The following is a 16709-nucleotide window of genomic DNA, read 5'->3' as shown; positions in this document are numbered from 1 at the left end:
CAAATTCACTATGAATAGTTGAATATCATCATTATTCTATTAGTATCTATTATTATTATTATGCAATTTATGAAATATATATGTATATGTGTATTTGATTGGTGTGACGCAAAATGAACTCTAGTTGTTTATTTTGTGACCTATTTCCTTCAGTTTTGTGCCAAGGAGAGCATTGTCAAAAACAATAGTCTTTATTACGCTATAAACTCTCAACTATTGCATAATTCTCAATTACACAGACGAAGGCAGGAGTAACAGGAATGGATAGTTTGTTGACTCTGTTGTGACACACATTCATACATCTTTATCTCTCTCTATCCAGGGCAATGATGAGGAAGCTGTTGTTGATCAGGGAAAAACCAGCTCTACCATCCACACAAACTTTGAAAAAGAGGAGCTTGAAAGTAAGTCACTCCCTCCTTCTTTCCCATAACCCCCTCCTTTATTTTACTCCACAAAATCATATGCTTTGTTTATCCTCAAGCATACCATCTGGTCTTTTGGCACATGGAGGTCTACTGTGAATAATATCTGCGGTTCATTCGCATTTGTTACTTTTGGGAGTGTTTTAAAGTACAATGATTAAAACCATCAACCCCTCTTAACCTCATTTCACTCTTTGGCTGAGTTTAATGAGCTTTTTGACCTTAAACAAGTCTTAAACCGCCCCCTTCCCCTCTGAAGGCGTTCTCATGGGCAGGTGATCTGATCCCGCTATCAGCCTTCTGCATGTGTTCTGGAAGCTTGTACATGTTGGAAAGGAGCCACTAGATGTTTGGTAACAGCGCTGTCAGATGAGTAAGGCCAGGAATGTCTAGAACTCTCAGGAACTCAGTCTTAAAGTGACTCGTACAAAGTATGAGGGAACATATGACCTACATCTGGCTCGTACAATTATGGCATTCATAGTCTGGGAATTGATTCCCTTAGTTTGGCGTCAGTGAATGAAACAAAACGGACCGATATGTACTGATATATATGCATTTATAATCCAATTCTAGATTGAAGTACGTAATTTGTAAAAACACTGATTATATAGCCAAAATTAATTTTGTTGACAAATGTTTTCTTTGTTAAATATAATCATTAAATTGGATTATTTATGTATTATTATTATTTATATGTTTATGTATTAAATTTATTTCAGATTTTTTTTTTTTAAATAAGTCTCTTATGGTCACTAAAGCTGCATTTCTTTGACTAAAATACACTTAAACAGAAACACTAATATTCAGAATAAATGTTTCTATTTTAATACATTTTAAAATTTAATTTATTCCTTTTAAAGTAGCATGTATGGGCTGTGCTGCGCTGGCCTCCCGCTCACTTTAATAGTATTACAATGGATTAGACGACAGCTCAAGATCTGATTAATTAAACGGGGCCTGCATGGGTCATGCATTTGTGCCCTCCAGCATTAACTGCACTCTCTATTTCTCATGTAAAACACCATCTTGCACTGAACATTCCTGTTTTGTTCTCTTTCACTTTCTTTTTGAAAGCCTATGTAGTTTTTAACAGAAGTGACAGGAAATCCTTTGCATATTATTCAGTATAATGATTTTAAAAAAGTATGTAATACAATGTTTAATCTGCTCTTATCCATACAGTGAAAGTAAATGCTGACCTCCACGATCAGCAATACTTTCAATATTTCAACTAAATGATTCTCTACACAAAGCTATTATGCTTACATACTCTTTTTTTAAAATGATTTTTTTATATTGCTTTATTTATAGACCTCAGACAGGATTGTTTTCTTATCTTTGTTCATGCCATTCTGCCAGTCACATGTAATGGTCAATGAGTCATGTCATTTTGGTGCCAATTTAATCTTTCAGCTTCATGCTCTTTGATATCTTTATCATTTTCTGTGTTTTCCCATGCTGACTGAGTGCATTGGCTGATTATTGTAATTAGTAAGGACCAGGATGTGTTTTCACAGGCATGCAGCTCTGCACAGGGCTGTTGTTGTAGCTGGTGTTTAGGGGAGTGTCGAGGTAGTGTGGGAGGAAGGTTAGCATTGGTCGTCCCACCTCCACTCCCCTTTCCATATTGCTTGCCGTTGAATGTGTTGCTTTGTATGCACACTGTTATTTTCTTCTAAATCTAAATAGGGCACTGTTTTGCATTTAATCTGACTAAAACCATCTAATTGCCATTAGAGGCTTAATTTAGATTTAATGATGTGCTTAGGAGACCTTTGACCCTAGTGTGTATGGAGGAAGTCAACAGTGACAGTGTTTACTTCAAGTTGGGGAATACATGCTTTAGAGGATTGATACACATGAGATAAGGGATTTGCAGTGCCTCTATGTGTCTGAAAAAAAGTGCAAGATGTTTTCATGAGCTGTTGTGGCTGACAAAGTGTGTACTCGAGTCTCAGCCTCCCATGCATTCTGCGCATAGAAAAGCGTGTGAAACTGGTGTAGACACAGCAGGCGTTTGCTCAGACCTCACATGTGTTCACACACTGCTCACCCTGACGCTATGAGCGCTCCCTGCACACAACCAGCCTGAATGAAGTTAGGTTCAAATTGCTTGTTTTTTTCCCCCGTTTCTTTTTTGACATCATTCTTGTGACGCATGCAGCTTCTGCTTCCCAGAGATCTGCCTTCAACACAAAAACTCAAGCATGGGTGGTAGACTTAACATTTAAGCTTTCCTTAAAGCACACCAGAGTCCGTTAAGACGTTATCTATGTCATCTTTAAAAGCACATCGGGTTTCTTGCGCAGTTTGTTCACAGTGTCATATTGAGTTTAGGAGGGTTGTTCCACAGAAGTTTGAGATGTGTACTGGAACATAGGAGCACTTGTCTCGTTTTACTCAAGGGGTTTGGTTTTAAAAATACCAGTCCTCTATGATGCTTTTCTTGGTGGAAATACAGGTACTAGATTGGTTATCCACACCAATATAAGACTTTTTTCCTCTCTATTGAATGAAATGGGATATTTAATTGTGTATGTTTATTCCCCCCATTTTTACCTTTAGATTACTTTGGGCATAATTAACCTTAACCCCAACTCTGTAGTAAATGCATGTAATTAATAAATATTTCTCAGTACTTATTTGAGTAAGTACAATGTAACTAGGTCACCTTAAAATAACTTGTAACCAAAGTTTATGTTTTGAGAACTTTTAAATGTAATAATTTAACAAATCTCAAAATGAATATCCAGTTTTTGAATATTGTGGTGCTTAAATTTACTTGTAGCATTTAAAATTCTATATTAAAGGGTTTTATTTATTTTAGACAACTTGCTATGTCTTTACACACATCAGTAAGTGCTAATATAAACCTGTTCTTATTATTAGTGGATGGAGTCCATGTGTTTTGGGTAGATCATTGTGCTTTTTTTTTTTGCAGTTTGTTGGGAACATTTTTGTTTTTGCGCATTGAAATGTGGCTCAGGAAGTGCTTACTTATGAGATTCAGACAATGAATAATTCAGCTTGTGCGTCTGGAACATAGTTTGTATGTTGTGTCTTCCTTTTCTTGTCCTTTAAGGACTTTAAAAGGGATTCCTCTCACATGCAGTACAGGACAGGTGGATAAAGTCTTTCTCTTTATAGGTCACAGGGCAGTTTATGTGGGTGTACATGTACCTTTAGGAAGACAAAGCAGACGTAGACATCGCCATCGTGGTCACAAGCACCATCGGAAAAGGAAGGATAGAGGGTCTGAGCGAGAGGACGGGAGAGAATCACCAGCATACGGTAGGAATAACAGTCTAGAATGTCTCAATGGTGCTAATTTTAATGAATTAATGGTAATAGTTTCCTGTATATTTTGTCTAAGTATCTTTTGACTCTTTGGCATTGGTCTCTCTCACTCATGGCTGTAGACACTCCCTCACAGAGGGTCCAGTTTATCCTCGGCACAGAGGATGATGATGAGGAGCACATTCCTCATGACCTCTTCACTGAGCTCGACGAGCTGTCCTTCCGTGACGGAAATGCTTACGAGTGGAAAGAGACAGCCAGGTGAGGACACAAAATGAAGCCTGAGAGTGCTTTATATATAATTAAAACAAGTATATAAAGTTAATAAATGCATCATGGAATATTGCAATAAATAAATAAGTGCAATAAAATGTAAGCATAAATCAAAAAGGGATTAAATACACTTTTAGACTAATTTATTTATTGAAACATTTCATTATGCATTGTTGTTTTGTGATTATTTGATTTGTTATATATTGTGTTCTATTTTACTTCAATGTGTATTTCATTTTGTAATGCATTGAGTTTTTAATTTTAAGATCTATTTAAGGTCTATTTCATGCCTTATTTATTTGTTCATTCATTTTATTGTACTTTTTATTTGTTGATTGCAACATCTAATTTCATTATATATTTATTTAATTTAGTATAATATTTAACTAAATACAGGGGCCCTTTTGAAAATATTTTCATTGCCTTATTAACAGAACAAAAGTGTACCAGTTCCATAATGTTGTCAATGGATAGTGTGCTTTTCTCTCTCTTTTTTTGTTTTTATCAAATTGGGTATGAATATGATATAAAACACATTAAACTTTTGTCAAACACATGTAAAAATAGTAATGTCCTACTATTATATTAAAAAGTGGCCACTCGGTTCTCTAGACATGGACTTCATTTTTGGTCTTAAAAACATAATGGTATCATTGGCCCCAAAAAGTATTTGGACACGTTTTAAAAGTCATTGCATTTAAAAACAAAATATCAAACCAAGTGGCATATATTCTGCTAACAACATAAAGCTAGACCTTTTATCAGAACACTTTTTGTTGCCATTTTCACAAAGACTTTAGAAGGACTTAAAAGGATAGTTTTGTATGATGTAATTTCCTCTCAAGTTCACCACAGATGTAGTTCATCACATAAACTATGGACAATCTGAACATGTGTCCACCAGAATGTGTCAAAAACACTTGTCTTAATACATGGTCAACAAATCCTATTTGTTCCAGGTGGTTGAAATTTGAGGAGGATGTAGAGGATGGAGGAGATCGCTGGAGTAAGCCTTATGTCGCCACACTTTCCCTGCACAGCCTGTTTGAGCTACGGAGCTGCATTCTCAATGGCACTGTCATGCTGGACATGAGAGCAAGCACCATTGAGGAGATAGCAGGTAACATTTGGCTGTTAGATAAACCCTTACGTCTCAGCATGAACACAATGAACGTCTAAAAAATGAAGGTCTCTCTGCTCTCAGACATGGTATTGGACAACATGGTGGCGTCCGAGCAGCTGGATGAGAGTTTGAGGGAGAAGGTGCGGGAAGCCATGATGAAGAGACATCACCACCAGAATGAGAAGAAGCTCAGCAATCGCATCCCGCTCGTACGCTCCTTCGCCGACATAGGCAAGAAACATTCAGACCCGCACTTGCTTGAGAGGAATGGTGAGACCTTTTGCTGTGCTTGACTTTCTTTCTAATATTTCTTAGATTCACTTAAATCCACTACTTATTGATCCTTTGTTCCCACTCAAAAACAACAAATGAAGGAAAGTAGGGGTGCATAGGGTGGTCCTTGTGCCTGTGGCCAGCTGTTGTTAAAGACGTCCGGCAGGGAGTGTATGTGACTAGATATTCGGTTTCTTCTGTGCTAAAAGCATCGGATTTGAATGTGAAGTGCATGGTGCATTTCGTTGACTCATTTCAGGCCATCACTGTGTGCTGTGTTGGTTGTGTTTCCTGTCTTTACTCACACTAAAAGCGTTATCAATGAAGAGCTCAGGTGATGGTGTTGTCATGGTCAAGGCCTGTTCCACAGGAAATGCTTGAATGTGACAGAACAGCAGCGTTATACAGAAAATAATTAAGGGTTACAACATTACATTTTAATTATATTTTGTAAATATTTATTTATATCGTCTTGATGTCTTATTTTCATGAATAGTGACATCATATGGTATTATTAAGAAGTTTGGGGTTGGTAGGATTTTGTAAAATATATTTTAAAAATCATAATTATCATGCTTGCTCCACCAAGGCTGCATTTCTTTCAATAAACAATATAGTAAAAACAGTAAATATTGCGAATTATTATTTTACGAAATATATTACGAAATATTGTTTCTTTTTTTTTCAGCATACTTGAATTAAAAGAACAGCATTTACTTGAAGTAGAACTTTACTTTTACTTTTTAACAATTTAAATTAAAATATTAATTTTTAAATATATATATTTTTTAAATGTTACTGACCCCAAACGTTTGAAGAGTAGTGTACATACAAATGGCGATTAATAATGGCGATTAACAGAACTCAAAACACCATAATCTATTTTTAAACTGCTTGTATCATTTGGATTCAGTCATTCTGACAGACTTACTGAACAGAAAGTGCGGCATGTGTGTTTTATTGCATATTTGGACCTAGCTTCAAACCCAGCTACCAATTTGTTTTTTAAAGAAAATAATATTTTGCTCTTTTTTTGCTTCATAACTTGTTGAGCAGCAAAAGATTGTATTGATTAAATATATATATATATATATAAATCTGTTTAGTTGAGAGTGGCTCTGTTCTGAAATGCTACTTGAGTGCTGCTTCTGTGAAACAGGCCTAGCTCTGATTCTTAGAGTTGAATGTGGGTTCTGTGATGGCAAACTACAAGCTAGCCTGATTTATTAAAATGTTGACGATGAGCGTGTGATGGTCATGTTTCTGGGTGTTGAACCGTGACTGATTTGTACTTTCCGTTCTTGCTGCCATGCCATCTCACGTCCTTATTCTCATTCTAACCGTCCCAACTCCCTCATCTCAACATTTTTGCTTTATTTTATTCATCAATGTTATTTCATTCCATCTTTAGTCTGTTTACTTTGTTTTCCTCTCTTCACACTTTTCCTCATCCATTTTGACCTCCTGAACTGGTCCCATCAGGGGAGGGTCTCTCTGCCTCCCGTCTGTCTCTCCTTAGACGTACCTACTCCACCTCCACACCCCCCAGCTCGCGCCGTCCCTCCAGAGACTCCCACGGTTCCCGTTCCTCCATCATTTTCAACCAGCTTCTGCCCAGCGCCAACTCCACCCCTCAAAACACCCCCCCTACCGCCCATCGCGCTTCATCATCTCTCAGCTCCCCAGGACCCTCTCAGCAGGGGCCCGAGCTGCTGGTGGCACGGGGAGATAGAGAGGACATTCCAGAGGTTGTGGTGTTCCCGCCCGAGGAGGAGGAGGAACCGCAGTCACGGTCTTTCGCCACTCGGGATGAGAAGGTGGTTCATGACCCCAACAGGCTGGCTCAGCTGTTGCTCCTACCGCAGTCAGGCAAATATCCAGCCCATCAGCATGATGTGTCTCCTGCATGATACATTTGCTCAGCCTCACACTCTTTTTATATTTGTCATGAGTGTTTGAGTCCAGAAAACTAATTACATTAGATAAGAAATGAATGTTCTACTCTGTGTTCTAAGGATTCTGTTTTCGATTATGGCACATACACTACTATTCAAATTTTTATTTGTTTATTTAGTAAGATTTTATTATTATTTTTTAATTAATTTAAAGAAATTAATACTTGAATTCAGCGTGTATTCAGAATACTTTCTATTCATTAAAGAACACTGAAAAAAGTATCGTGCTAAAATATTAAGCAGCACAACTGTTTTTAACATTGATAATAATAAGAAATGTCTCTTGAGTAGCAAATCAGCATATTAGAATGATTTCTGAAGGATCATTTGACCGTAATAATGCCTCATTCAGCTTTTCCATCTCTTAAATAATATTTTAAACCATAATAAAATAACAAACCGTTATTTTAAATCGCAATATTTCACAATATTACTGTTGATTCATCTCGTTTGATCAAATAAATTCAGACTTTGTGAGCTTAAGAGACTTCTTTTCAAAAACATAAAAAAATCTGATCCCCAAACTTTTAAAAAATTAAACGTATATAAAGTAATATTATTGTATAATATAAAATGAATAATGTAAACCTGAAATCTCTCACCATCATCATGCTAAACTCAAACTTCAGCAAGGAAAGTGTTTGTGTGTGTGTGTTTGTGTGTGTGTGTGTGTGTGTGTGTGTTTGGGTTTATACATTAAATACGCTTACAATTTAACCATCAAATATGTTCATAAATAAAGAGAAATAAATATATTTGACAAAATAAAAAATAAAAAAACACTTGGAAAAACAATCTAATTATGTACTACACGCTACTTTCGACAGTTAACCCCAACACTCTCTCACATTCTCTCCTGCCTCTTTATGACCCACTTTTCCCCACTTTCTGAGCTGTCTCAGTCCCACTTTTCCCTCTCTCACCCTAAGTATTTTATTGTCGTCTTGTCACACCGTGTCCCCACATGTTTTTCTTGAGTTTCACCTTGTCCAATAAATTAGATGTTTTAAAAAGAGCGTGACTACCCATATGAGACATTTAAACTTTACAACTTTATATTTCCTTGAGAATACACACGTTTATACAGAACTTCCAGTAGTAGCACCTGCAATGTTTTATATCGTTTTTTTTTTAAGCATTCTTCAATATCATGAAGTTCAGTGGCCTCAAAAAGTATTTATATTAGCACCTCTGACATATATATTTTTTTATTTATTAATTCTACTGTTTGGGTTTGTACAAGTGCTCCACAATTGATGAGGGCACAGGGTTCTGCTCTAGCTATTGGGGCATAATTATGCACACAAGCAACCAGATCAATACAACGAATCACCACAAATTAAGACAAATATAAAGTGTGTTGGTACCGTACAGTTGCTAATAAGTGATGTCATGCTGAGGAGCAGATTTCTTGCTGTGACACTTAGGTCATCGGCCTCTTGGAAAACACTTCAAGTGTAAACTTAGCCTGTTGAAATGGGAGTGGGTGATGTCACGGAGTTGCTCCATGTTGTACATTGCTGTGTTCATGTTGGCAGAGTGTGCAGCTCACAAACCTCCGTTCTGAGTGCCTGACCAGACCTTAGCAAGGAGGCAGTGACATTAAACAATTGATTGATTCGTCCATTCCATGCGTTTACAGGGAAGACCATAGAAGGAGGGTCATTTTGCTCCCTTTATTTTTAAGTTAGTGTGACGTCAAGCAGCAGGCTCAGATAGCAGGAGAGCTTGTTTCCGTGAAATGTCATCCCAGGCCTACACAGTTTTACAGTGCCTCTTTATGGATATTGGGAGATGTTTTCGATCGCTATGTGAAGCTAAAATCCCCACAGAATCCAGGAACAGTTTATGGCTCCCTCATTTAATGGTTTAACCTTAATGCTCTCCTCAAATGAACTCATCCTGTTATTCCTTAAAAAAAGGTTTGATTTCTATCCAACTATGGGTTGGAAAATCTTAAAGATCACTTTCTTAAAGTTTCCAATTCAACCTTCCAGCCTCCGTGAGCGTACACAACTCTGTGTGATGTTATCCAGAAAGCATGTGACCTGCTCTGCATGTCCACACTCTAGACCACACATTGAGCGTGTCGTTAACCTTTCCTGCATATTAATGCTCAACACGCTTATAACACTGTCCTCCTCCACCACTTTCCCTTTTCTCATCCCAACAGGTCTCCTTGCATCCCCCCAGTCGGCCCCGGGGAACCTGGAGAACAGTAAGGCCAGTGAAAGCCGTATGAATGGCGCTGGTGGCAGCCGGGAAAACAGCACTGTGGACTTTAGCAAGGTGAGCTTCCTCTGCAACACATCCTGTTGTAAATGTTGTGGATGGGCATCACTTATAGGAATAGTTTGACATTTTGTGTCATTTTCTCATAATTGTTCCTCTTGGCTTGGGAAACCTAATAGAAGATCTTGGACAGGAGCGTTCATGCTATTTTCCAAGCTACTGAAGTGCACAGTGGCATGGGGCTGCCAAGCTCCCAAAAAACATCAACCTAAAAACACAGTATTTATATTACACACTATTAGAAATAATTTTCAAATGACCATGAAACCCACATTATTTCTAGTTCACCTATTGTCACTTTATAGCCCTTAATCCTATAATTTTGGACAAATGTGGGCACAGAGGACTCGGGTGTGATCCTAATTTTTATTTATTATAAATGTTATATCACTGTCTGTCTTTGATCAAGTTTTGTCTATCCATTTATGGTGTTTTTTTTATTTACTTCAAAAAGTACCATATTTTCTATGCAAATGATGCTTATTTTTATGTTTTATTTTTTTAACTACATTAAAATATCATTCCAATAAGTTCTTAGAGCTAAAACCTAAAGATGAAGTGACTTTGCTGTCACCTGATGTCTTATTTTTGAATGCTCTAAATTACAGTTTTTCCCATTCATTTTTATGGGTGTCCATTTTTGACCCAAAAACAAGATTAAGGAGGGGTTTTTTTTCACCCACTTAACATTGTAGAATTAAGTCAAAAAAATGGTATGTTCAGGAGGCAAACTTAGGAAAAGTAGCCAAGTCTTGTAGCACTCAGATCAAGGGAAGTATTTTTAAAAAATAAATCAAAACTATTTTGCCCACATTTGTCCAGAATACGGTTTTAGGGTTAAATCTTACAAAAGAAACTTGACCATGGCATATAGTATAATTTCGTAATTCCACTGATTCATAGTAAGCCCGTTTGTTAAATAATTGTTGGATAAGAAGGACTGTTTTACCTGTTTTAATATTTAAAAGCACTGTGAATGATGCTTTTTGTCATTTGAAGCACTTTTGGACTTTTTAATTTTCTAACTTTCCGTGTTTTCACTGTTATACGGTAGGGGTTGAAAGTGAAGGATGGAGGTACAATTTGTTTGGACAATGGTGGAAAAAGATTTTTGAAGTGGACATCAGGGCAAAGCATTTTGGGCAAATGCATCAAATGACCTGTTTAATGAATGAAATGGGGTAGTTCTGAACCTAAGTCTCATGACAAGATGGCAGGTATATACAGAACACTGAACACTCTCCATGTCTGTCTGGTTGGTATCAGGACAGCCAATCCTCTTTTCACTGTAGTTGCAGCTCTCTGGGAAGGGGCAGCAGAAGGCCTACAGTAAGTCTCTACATCATCATAACTGTCTTCCAGTGTGTCGTCATCGAGTGCTTCTTGAGGTTGTGTTTGTGGCTCTGATCTTCTGTGATGTCTACTTGAGTGGTTAACCATGTTTTGATAACTGTAGTGTGTGTCGTGATAAATCATGTTTTGAAGTGTCTTGCGAAAAGGAACAATGTTTCTGTTTTAATGTTGCAGTACTTCACAACGGTTTTGCCTAAATCTGTCCGTAATATGGGGCCGTTCAGACAGGCTGTCATTTTATTTGCAGTATTCTTGTGGGATGCTAATTCAGGTTAGTTTTAGGGACGTCCAAAATAGTGGTCAACTGATGATATAATATGGTAACACTTTACAATACTGTTTTCATTTGTTAACGTTAGTTAATGCATTAGGTATAAGACAGTGAAATTTAAAAATTGTTTGTTAATTTCAACTCTTCATTGTTAATTTATGTTCTTTTTTCACAATACATCTAGATTAATGCATGGCATGCTGTTGTAAAACCTAGAATAAGTGCTGTAAAAGTATTTATCTTAAGATACCGGATGCGTTTGCTAATGTTAAATATGTAAATACTTATTTTAAAGTGTCTTCAGTATTATATTATGTTGCAAATGAGTTGATACTTATTTAACTACATATTTATGTACTTGTTTATACTCTAAAAATGTGTTTTTAATAAATGTTCATTATCATTAAGTCTGATAATGCTGTATTGGATTGCAGCTATTGTTGCCAGTAGGCTGACAGAGAGGCAAAATCTGTGGGCTCTACTTCAAGCTGCTGTTGAAACATAGTGAAGTATTGGTTTAAACAAATTCTCACGGTTATAGTTTCATTATGACAGCTTTGTTTCAAAATAACACCGAAACCCTAGACTGATATGCGATTGAAACCTGTTTTTCAACGAATGTCCACCTGTCTTGGAAGACGTTAGACAATGTTTTTTGGGTGTTAAAATTACCTGGGTTTTTCAATAACTTATTTTCATTCTGCAATTGATCCTCCACTTCAGATGATGTCCTATTTTGTTAGGAGTTAGGTGACATCTTCCCATGTATACTGATCCTGGTTAGAAAAACGTGACTCGCTAAGAGAAAAACATTTCTCCAGACTGAACTGGTCTACATTCTGCTGTCCTGTGGATTGTGATTGTCTCACATGTCATGTCAGTGGTTTGGTATATTAGTTGGTTGTGTAATTGTTGCTTTTGTTCATTGTCAATGGATTTTCATAGAAGATTTATTTTTATGTGTTTCATAGTGTATGTGAAGTGTCATTGATAACCATGTTAAACTGGCTCAACCAGAGAGTTGGGCAGAAATGTAGTTCCTGAAGTCTTGAAACCTTTTAGTTACTGCATGATTACCGGAAATAAAAAAACCCATCACAAGACTACACTAGTTTGATTTACTGGTCTTGTTTTTGTAATACCATGGAATGTGGTTTAAAGCCCAAAGTATACTTCAGTTTATACACTCATGCGAGGGTCCGCGTACAGTGCACGTGATGCAAATTATGCCACCAGAATAGAACGTGTACTGTACGTGCAGATCGCACATGTGCATTGAATTTGTTTTGCACTAATCAGTTGTTCCATAAGTTGGCCCGGGCCATTTTTCACTGTAGAAAACTAAACTAAAGAGACATAACAACAAAACAACACCAGAGACTGCAGCAAAAATAGACGCCCAGATTGATAAGCGCTTGTGTGAGGGGGTATGAGATGCCGGCCGCAACTTTAGTTTAAAAGAATGCAAAGACATTTGTATTGGTCATAACTTCTGGAGAAAAATAGACACTTGACAAATATGAAACATTCTAGAGTGCATGTGTCAAGCCTGTGTATATAACAATTAGTAATGCATTCAAAATGTAAAAATATACAATATACTTCAGTATACCTGAATTCAGTCAAGAGGTCATGCTGTGACATATCGATTTTTTACTGGTCACACGTCTTCACGTGATACGAATTCATGTCAATTGGCAAACAAGTTTTCCAAACTGTTGCAAAATGCACTATTTTCCATTGAATTTGGTTTTATTATTGGGAGATACTACAGAGATACTACTAATTTTCTTCAGAGTTGTGTGACGGTTGATCACTGTTTGTGGATACCAGAAATAAATGAGAAGTGCCGTATACTGAATCATACCTGTCGTGCAATTGTCTGTGACTTCTCTTATAAAACATTATTTTTGTTGTTGTTGTTGTTAACTAAAAATAGACCAAACTAAAAAAAAATAATGTTTAAGAGCAAACATGTTGAAGATTTAACAAATGGGCTGTCGATTCATTAAATGATAAACCGTTTTCCCACAAAAGCAGTTTATTCAGTGCAGTAAAGCCTCTCCTCCATTGACATCAATTAAAAAAATTGATTGGATTCAAAAATTCACATCATGTGAAGACCAGTAGAATATCAGTACGTCACTGCATGACCAATTTGCTGAATCAAAAGAAGACTTTTTGCTGTAATATAGATTTTTATATTTTTACATTTTGAATGTATTACTATTTGTTATATTTTTAATTAATTTTTATGCTACAGAGCATGACATCATACCACGACCGTTGCAGTGTCCAGTGAATTTTGCTCAGTCTAGTGTGACCGCGGCTTTAACAGGCGTTACACTTTTTTTTGCTAACCTTGCAGGCTTGCCTTCAAGTGGCTTTGTATTCGCATGAGCACGCGTTTCTGGTCTGACGCATTCGCATGCATATGAATGGAAGTCAATTGAGAAAAATGTGTAGTGTGTGACAGCACCCCTGTATACTTTGGACTTTATGCTGCCTTCACATGCTATCATAAAATGTCCTACTTCTTTTTTCTGAAGTTGTGATTATGAGCTTGTCGCATTCAAGTGCCTTGTTGGAAGGAACGTGAATCATAGAGGAGATTAGGTTTATTTTTGCATGTTTGATGGGAAAAGCGTATTGAAGCCTAATTATATATTTAGCGTCCCATTCATTGACAACCATACACATATTCTAATAGGATATTTTCACCGTGTATAAAACATACAATGAGCTTCAAATGATTATCATATGTAAATATGCACTGGTTTAACGACAAGACCAGTCAGCAGAAATTATTCTCCCCTCCGCCATGTTTAAAGATTATGGCAGGCCCAACTCGGGGAATTGGGCATCAAAATGATCCCCTAGCTTCTCAGTGGTAAATATGATTTTGGGAGGTCGTTCATGTGGCATTATTAATTAGGACATTCGTAATTGCGATAATCCTGATAGCATGTTAAGGCTGCATTACTCCCAGCAAACCAATACCCCATTTTTGAGGTTCATGAAGAAACACACAAACGTCTAAGGTCAGCACTATGTACCTGATTTTTAATTTTTTTGCTCTTAAGGTGGACATGAATTTCATGAAGAAAATTCCTCCAGGCGCCGAGGCCTCGAATGTTTTGGTGGGGGAAGTTGATTTCCTCGAGCGTCCAATCATTGCCTTCATCCGTCTCTCACCTGCTGTTCTTCTCACCGGACTGACCGAAGTTCCTGTTCCAACAAGGTAGCGCTCAAGCACCCCTGAAAACATAACTTTCATTTACATAAATGCACAAATAACACCCCCTGTACCCCAGGGAGACTTCAGTAGGTTTCTTCTTCAACACTTTTATGCAATCTTTTCTTGCAGTTTTATTTATTTCCTCAACTTATTTTCAGGTTTCTCTTCTTGCTGTTGGGACCTTTTGGTAAAGGGGGCCAATACCATGAGATTGGCAGGTCTATAGCTACTTTAATGACAGATGAGGTGAGGCTTTTACCTTGAACAATGCCGTATTTCTTAGTCTGTGTACCTGTAGCTCAAACAGTAGATAATGTCCCTCGAAACGTCAAGGTAGTTGGTTCAAATCCCAGATAATTCATGACCTGAAGAAAAAAAAAATACTTTGATTACAATTCAAGGCATCTGTAAAATGCATAAATGTAAATATAATTTTATTTGAATGAATATATTGCTGTGAGAGAAAAGGTACACTAATTTATAACACGTTTATAGGGCATGTCTAATTTTTTACAAACTTTGCATCTCACAAATTACGACTATGTTGCAATTACCGTAACGATTCAGAACTAAAAAGCCTTCACGTGCTGCTCACAAGTATATGGCTCCGACCTTAGTTGAACAATTGATGACAAGTTACACTACAGTTCAGCATATTGGACAGACTTTTGAACCTCACAGCTTCGATTTCATTCAGGTCAAATTAAATATGGCATCTAGACTAACAAATGTCCATAAAGATCAGGACAAACTAACCCTGCTTTAAGCCTTCAGTAACATTTTAATTGTGTTCAGAAGAACTTCTGTTCAGAAGTTGAGAATCAGTAAAACCTTTTATTCAGTAAGGATGCATTAAATTGGTCAAAAGTGACCGTAAAGACATAATGTTACAGAAGATTTCTATTTTAGATAAACAATGGTTCTTTGAGTTTGAACTTTTTATACATCAAATAATTTGTCATGGTTTCCTTAAAAATATTGACAATAATAATAAAAGCTTCTTGAGCACCAAAACAGCATATTAAAATGATTTCGGTTAGATCGTGTGACACTGAAGACTGGAGTAATGATGCTGAAAATTGAAAATTCATTCACAACAATACATTACACTTTATAAAATATGTGTGAAAAGTTCAATTTTACAATATTACTGTTGTTACTATATTTTTGATCAAATTATTGAAGCCTTGGTGAGATACAGAGACTTTCAAAAAACATTTGAAGGATGCTCAGACTGTCAAATTTAAGATTGCATCATTTCCATTTACGCCAGTATAATTGCATGTTCATGCCTTCTCTAACACCATGGCAGATCTTTCATGATGTAGCGTACAAAGCCAAAGACAGGAATGACCTTCTGTCTGGCATAGATGAGTTCTTGGACCAGGTGACAGTGCTGCCCCCAGGAGAATGGGACCCCACGATACGAATCGAGCCGCCTAAGAGCGTCCCGTCACAGGTAATCATTGCCCGAGAGATATGGAGTTGGGGCTGTTGTAGAGTAGCGGTTATGGCTCAGAAGTGCATCTCTGCAAGAAGCCAGCCATGAGCCACAGGATTACCAGAGTGTTGATGTTGCTTTTTTTTAGCCTCTTACATTTTGTTGTTTCAATTTCATTGCTGCAGGAGAAGAGAAAGATGCCTTCCATGCCTAATGGTTCTGCTCCATTATCAGAAATTATCAATGAAGAGGAACACCACACTGGACCTGAACTCAAGAGGACAGGACGGTCAGAGCTAGTACAACCTCCACCACTTTTATACTGCACACTCACCTATAGTATAAGTTGGTCATAAATGTTAGTTAGTTAATATGTTTTCGGATTCATTTGAGGCTTAACTTATATATAAAAAGGAGAGATTCTGTTATGTATGATTCCCTAAATATGGCTGATGGGTTTATATAAATGGCATACTTAGATGTGTTGTGCTCTCACATTAAGCCATTAAGGTTTCTGGACTTTAAGAACATGCGGATGTATGTGTGTCAAAGCTGAACCCGCCTGATCACAGTGTTAGAGAGAGAGAGGGATAATGTTGGATTTACTTAAGTCTCTTTTGATGAAGGAGGACCTTATTATAAACGCATTAAGCGGAGGGGGGTAAAATGTTTTCATGGTGCAAATTATCTAAGTCTTTCATGTCAGAGGTATTGAATAAAGGCAGTAGATTTAATAGTGGCGCCCTCTGATGTGCAGCTTAAGTG

At 37.0% G+C, this 16709-nt stretch overlaps 1 protein-coding gene across 5 annotated transcripts in view; it reads left to right on the top strand.

The window, feature by feature from the left end:
- slc4a7 (solute carrier family 4 member 7) overlaps window positions 1-16709 on the top strand; it is a 37752-nt gene that overhangs the window by 9186 nt on the left and 11857 nt on the right. For 2 of the 5 annotated variants that reach the window (XM_039650691.2, XM_039650690.2), the window contains exons 2-11: window positions 323-404; window positions 3576-3719; window positions 3848-3986; window positions 4958-5118; window positions 5203-5391; window positions 9523-9638; window positions 14349-14506; window positions 14662-14749; window positions 15816-15962; window positions 16130-16233. In XM_039650691.2, the coding sequence (XP_039506625.2) occupies window positions 323-404; window positions 3576-3719; window positions 3848-3986; window positions 4958-5118; window positions 5203-5391; window positions 9523-9638; window positions 14349-14506; window positions 14662-14749; window positions 15816-15962; window positions 16130-16233 (1328 nt within the window). Of the gene's footprint in view, window positions 1-322; window positions 405-3575; window positions 3720-3847; window positions 3987-4957; window positions 5119-5202; window positions 5392-6876; window positions 7264-9522; window positions 9639-14348; window positions 14507-14661; window positions 14750-15815; window positions 15963-16129; window positions 16234-16709 lie in introns of all 5 variants that reach the window. The other 3 variants (XM_089117928.1, XM_039650693.2, XM_089117927.1) reach the window with 3 other exon arrangements.

The sequence above is a fragment of the Pimephales promelas genome, chromosome 12 (assembly GCF_988280905.1).
Source record: "Pimephales promelas chromosome 12, fPimPro1.hap1.1, whole genome shotgun sequence".
Taxonomy (NCBI): Eukaryota; Metazoa; Chordata; class Actinopteri; order Cypriniformes; family Leuciscidae; genus Pimephales; species Pimephales promelas.
The sequence above is the reverse complement of the archived record's forward strand: the minus strand, read 5'-3'. Positions and strand labels throughout refer to the sequence as shown.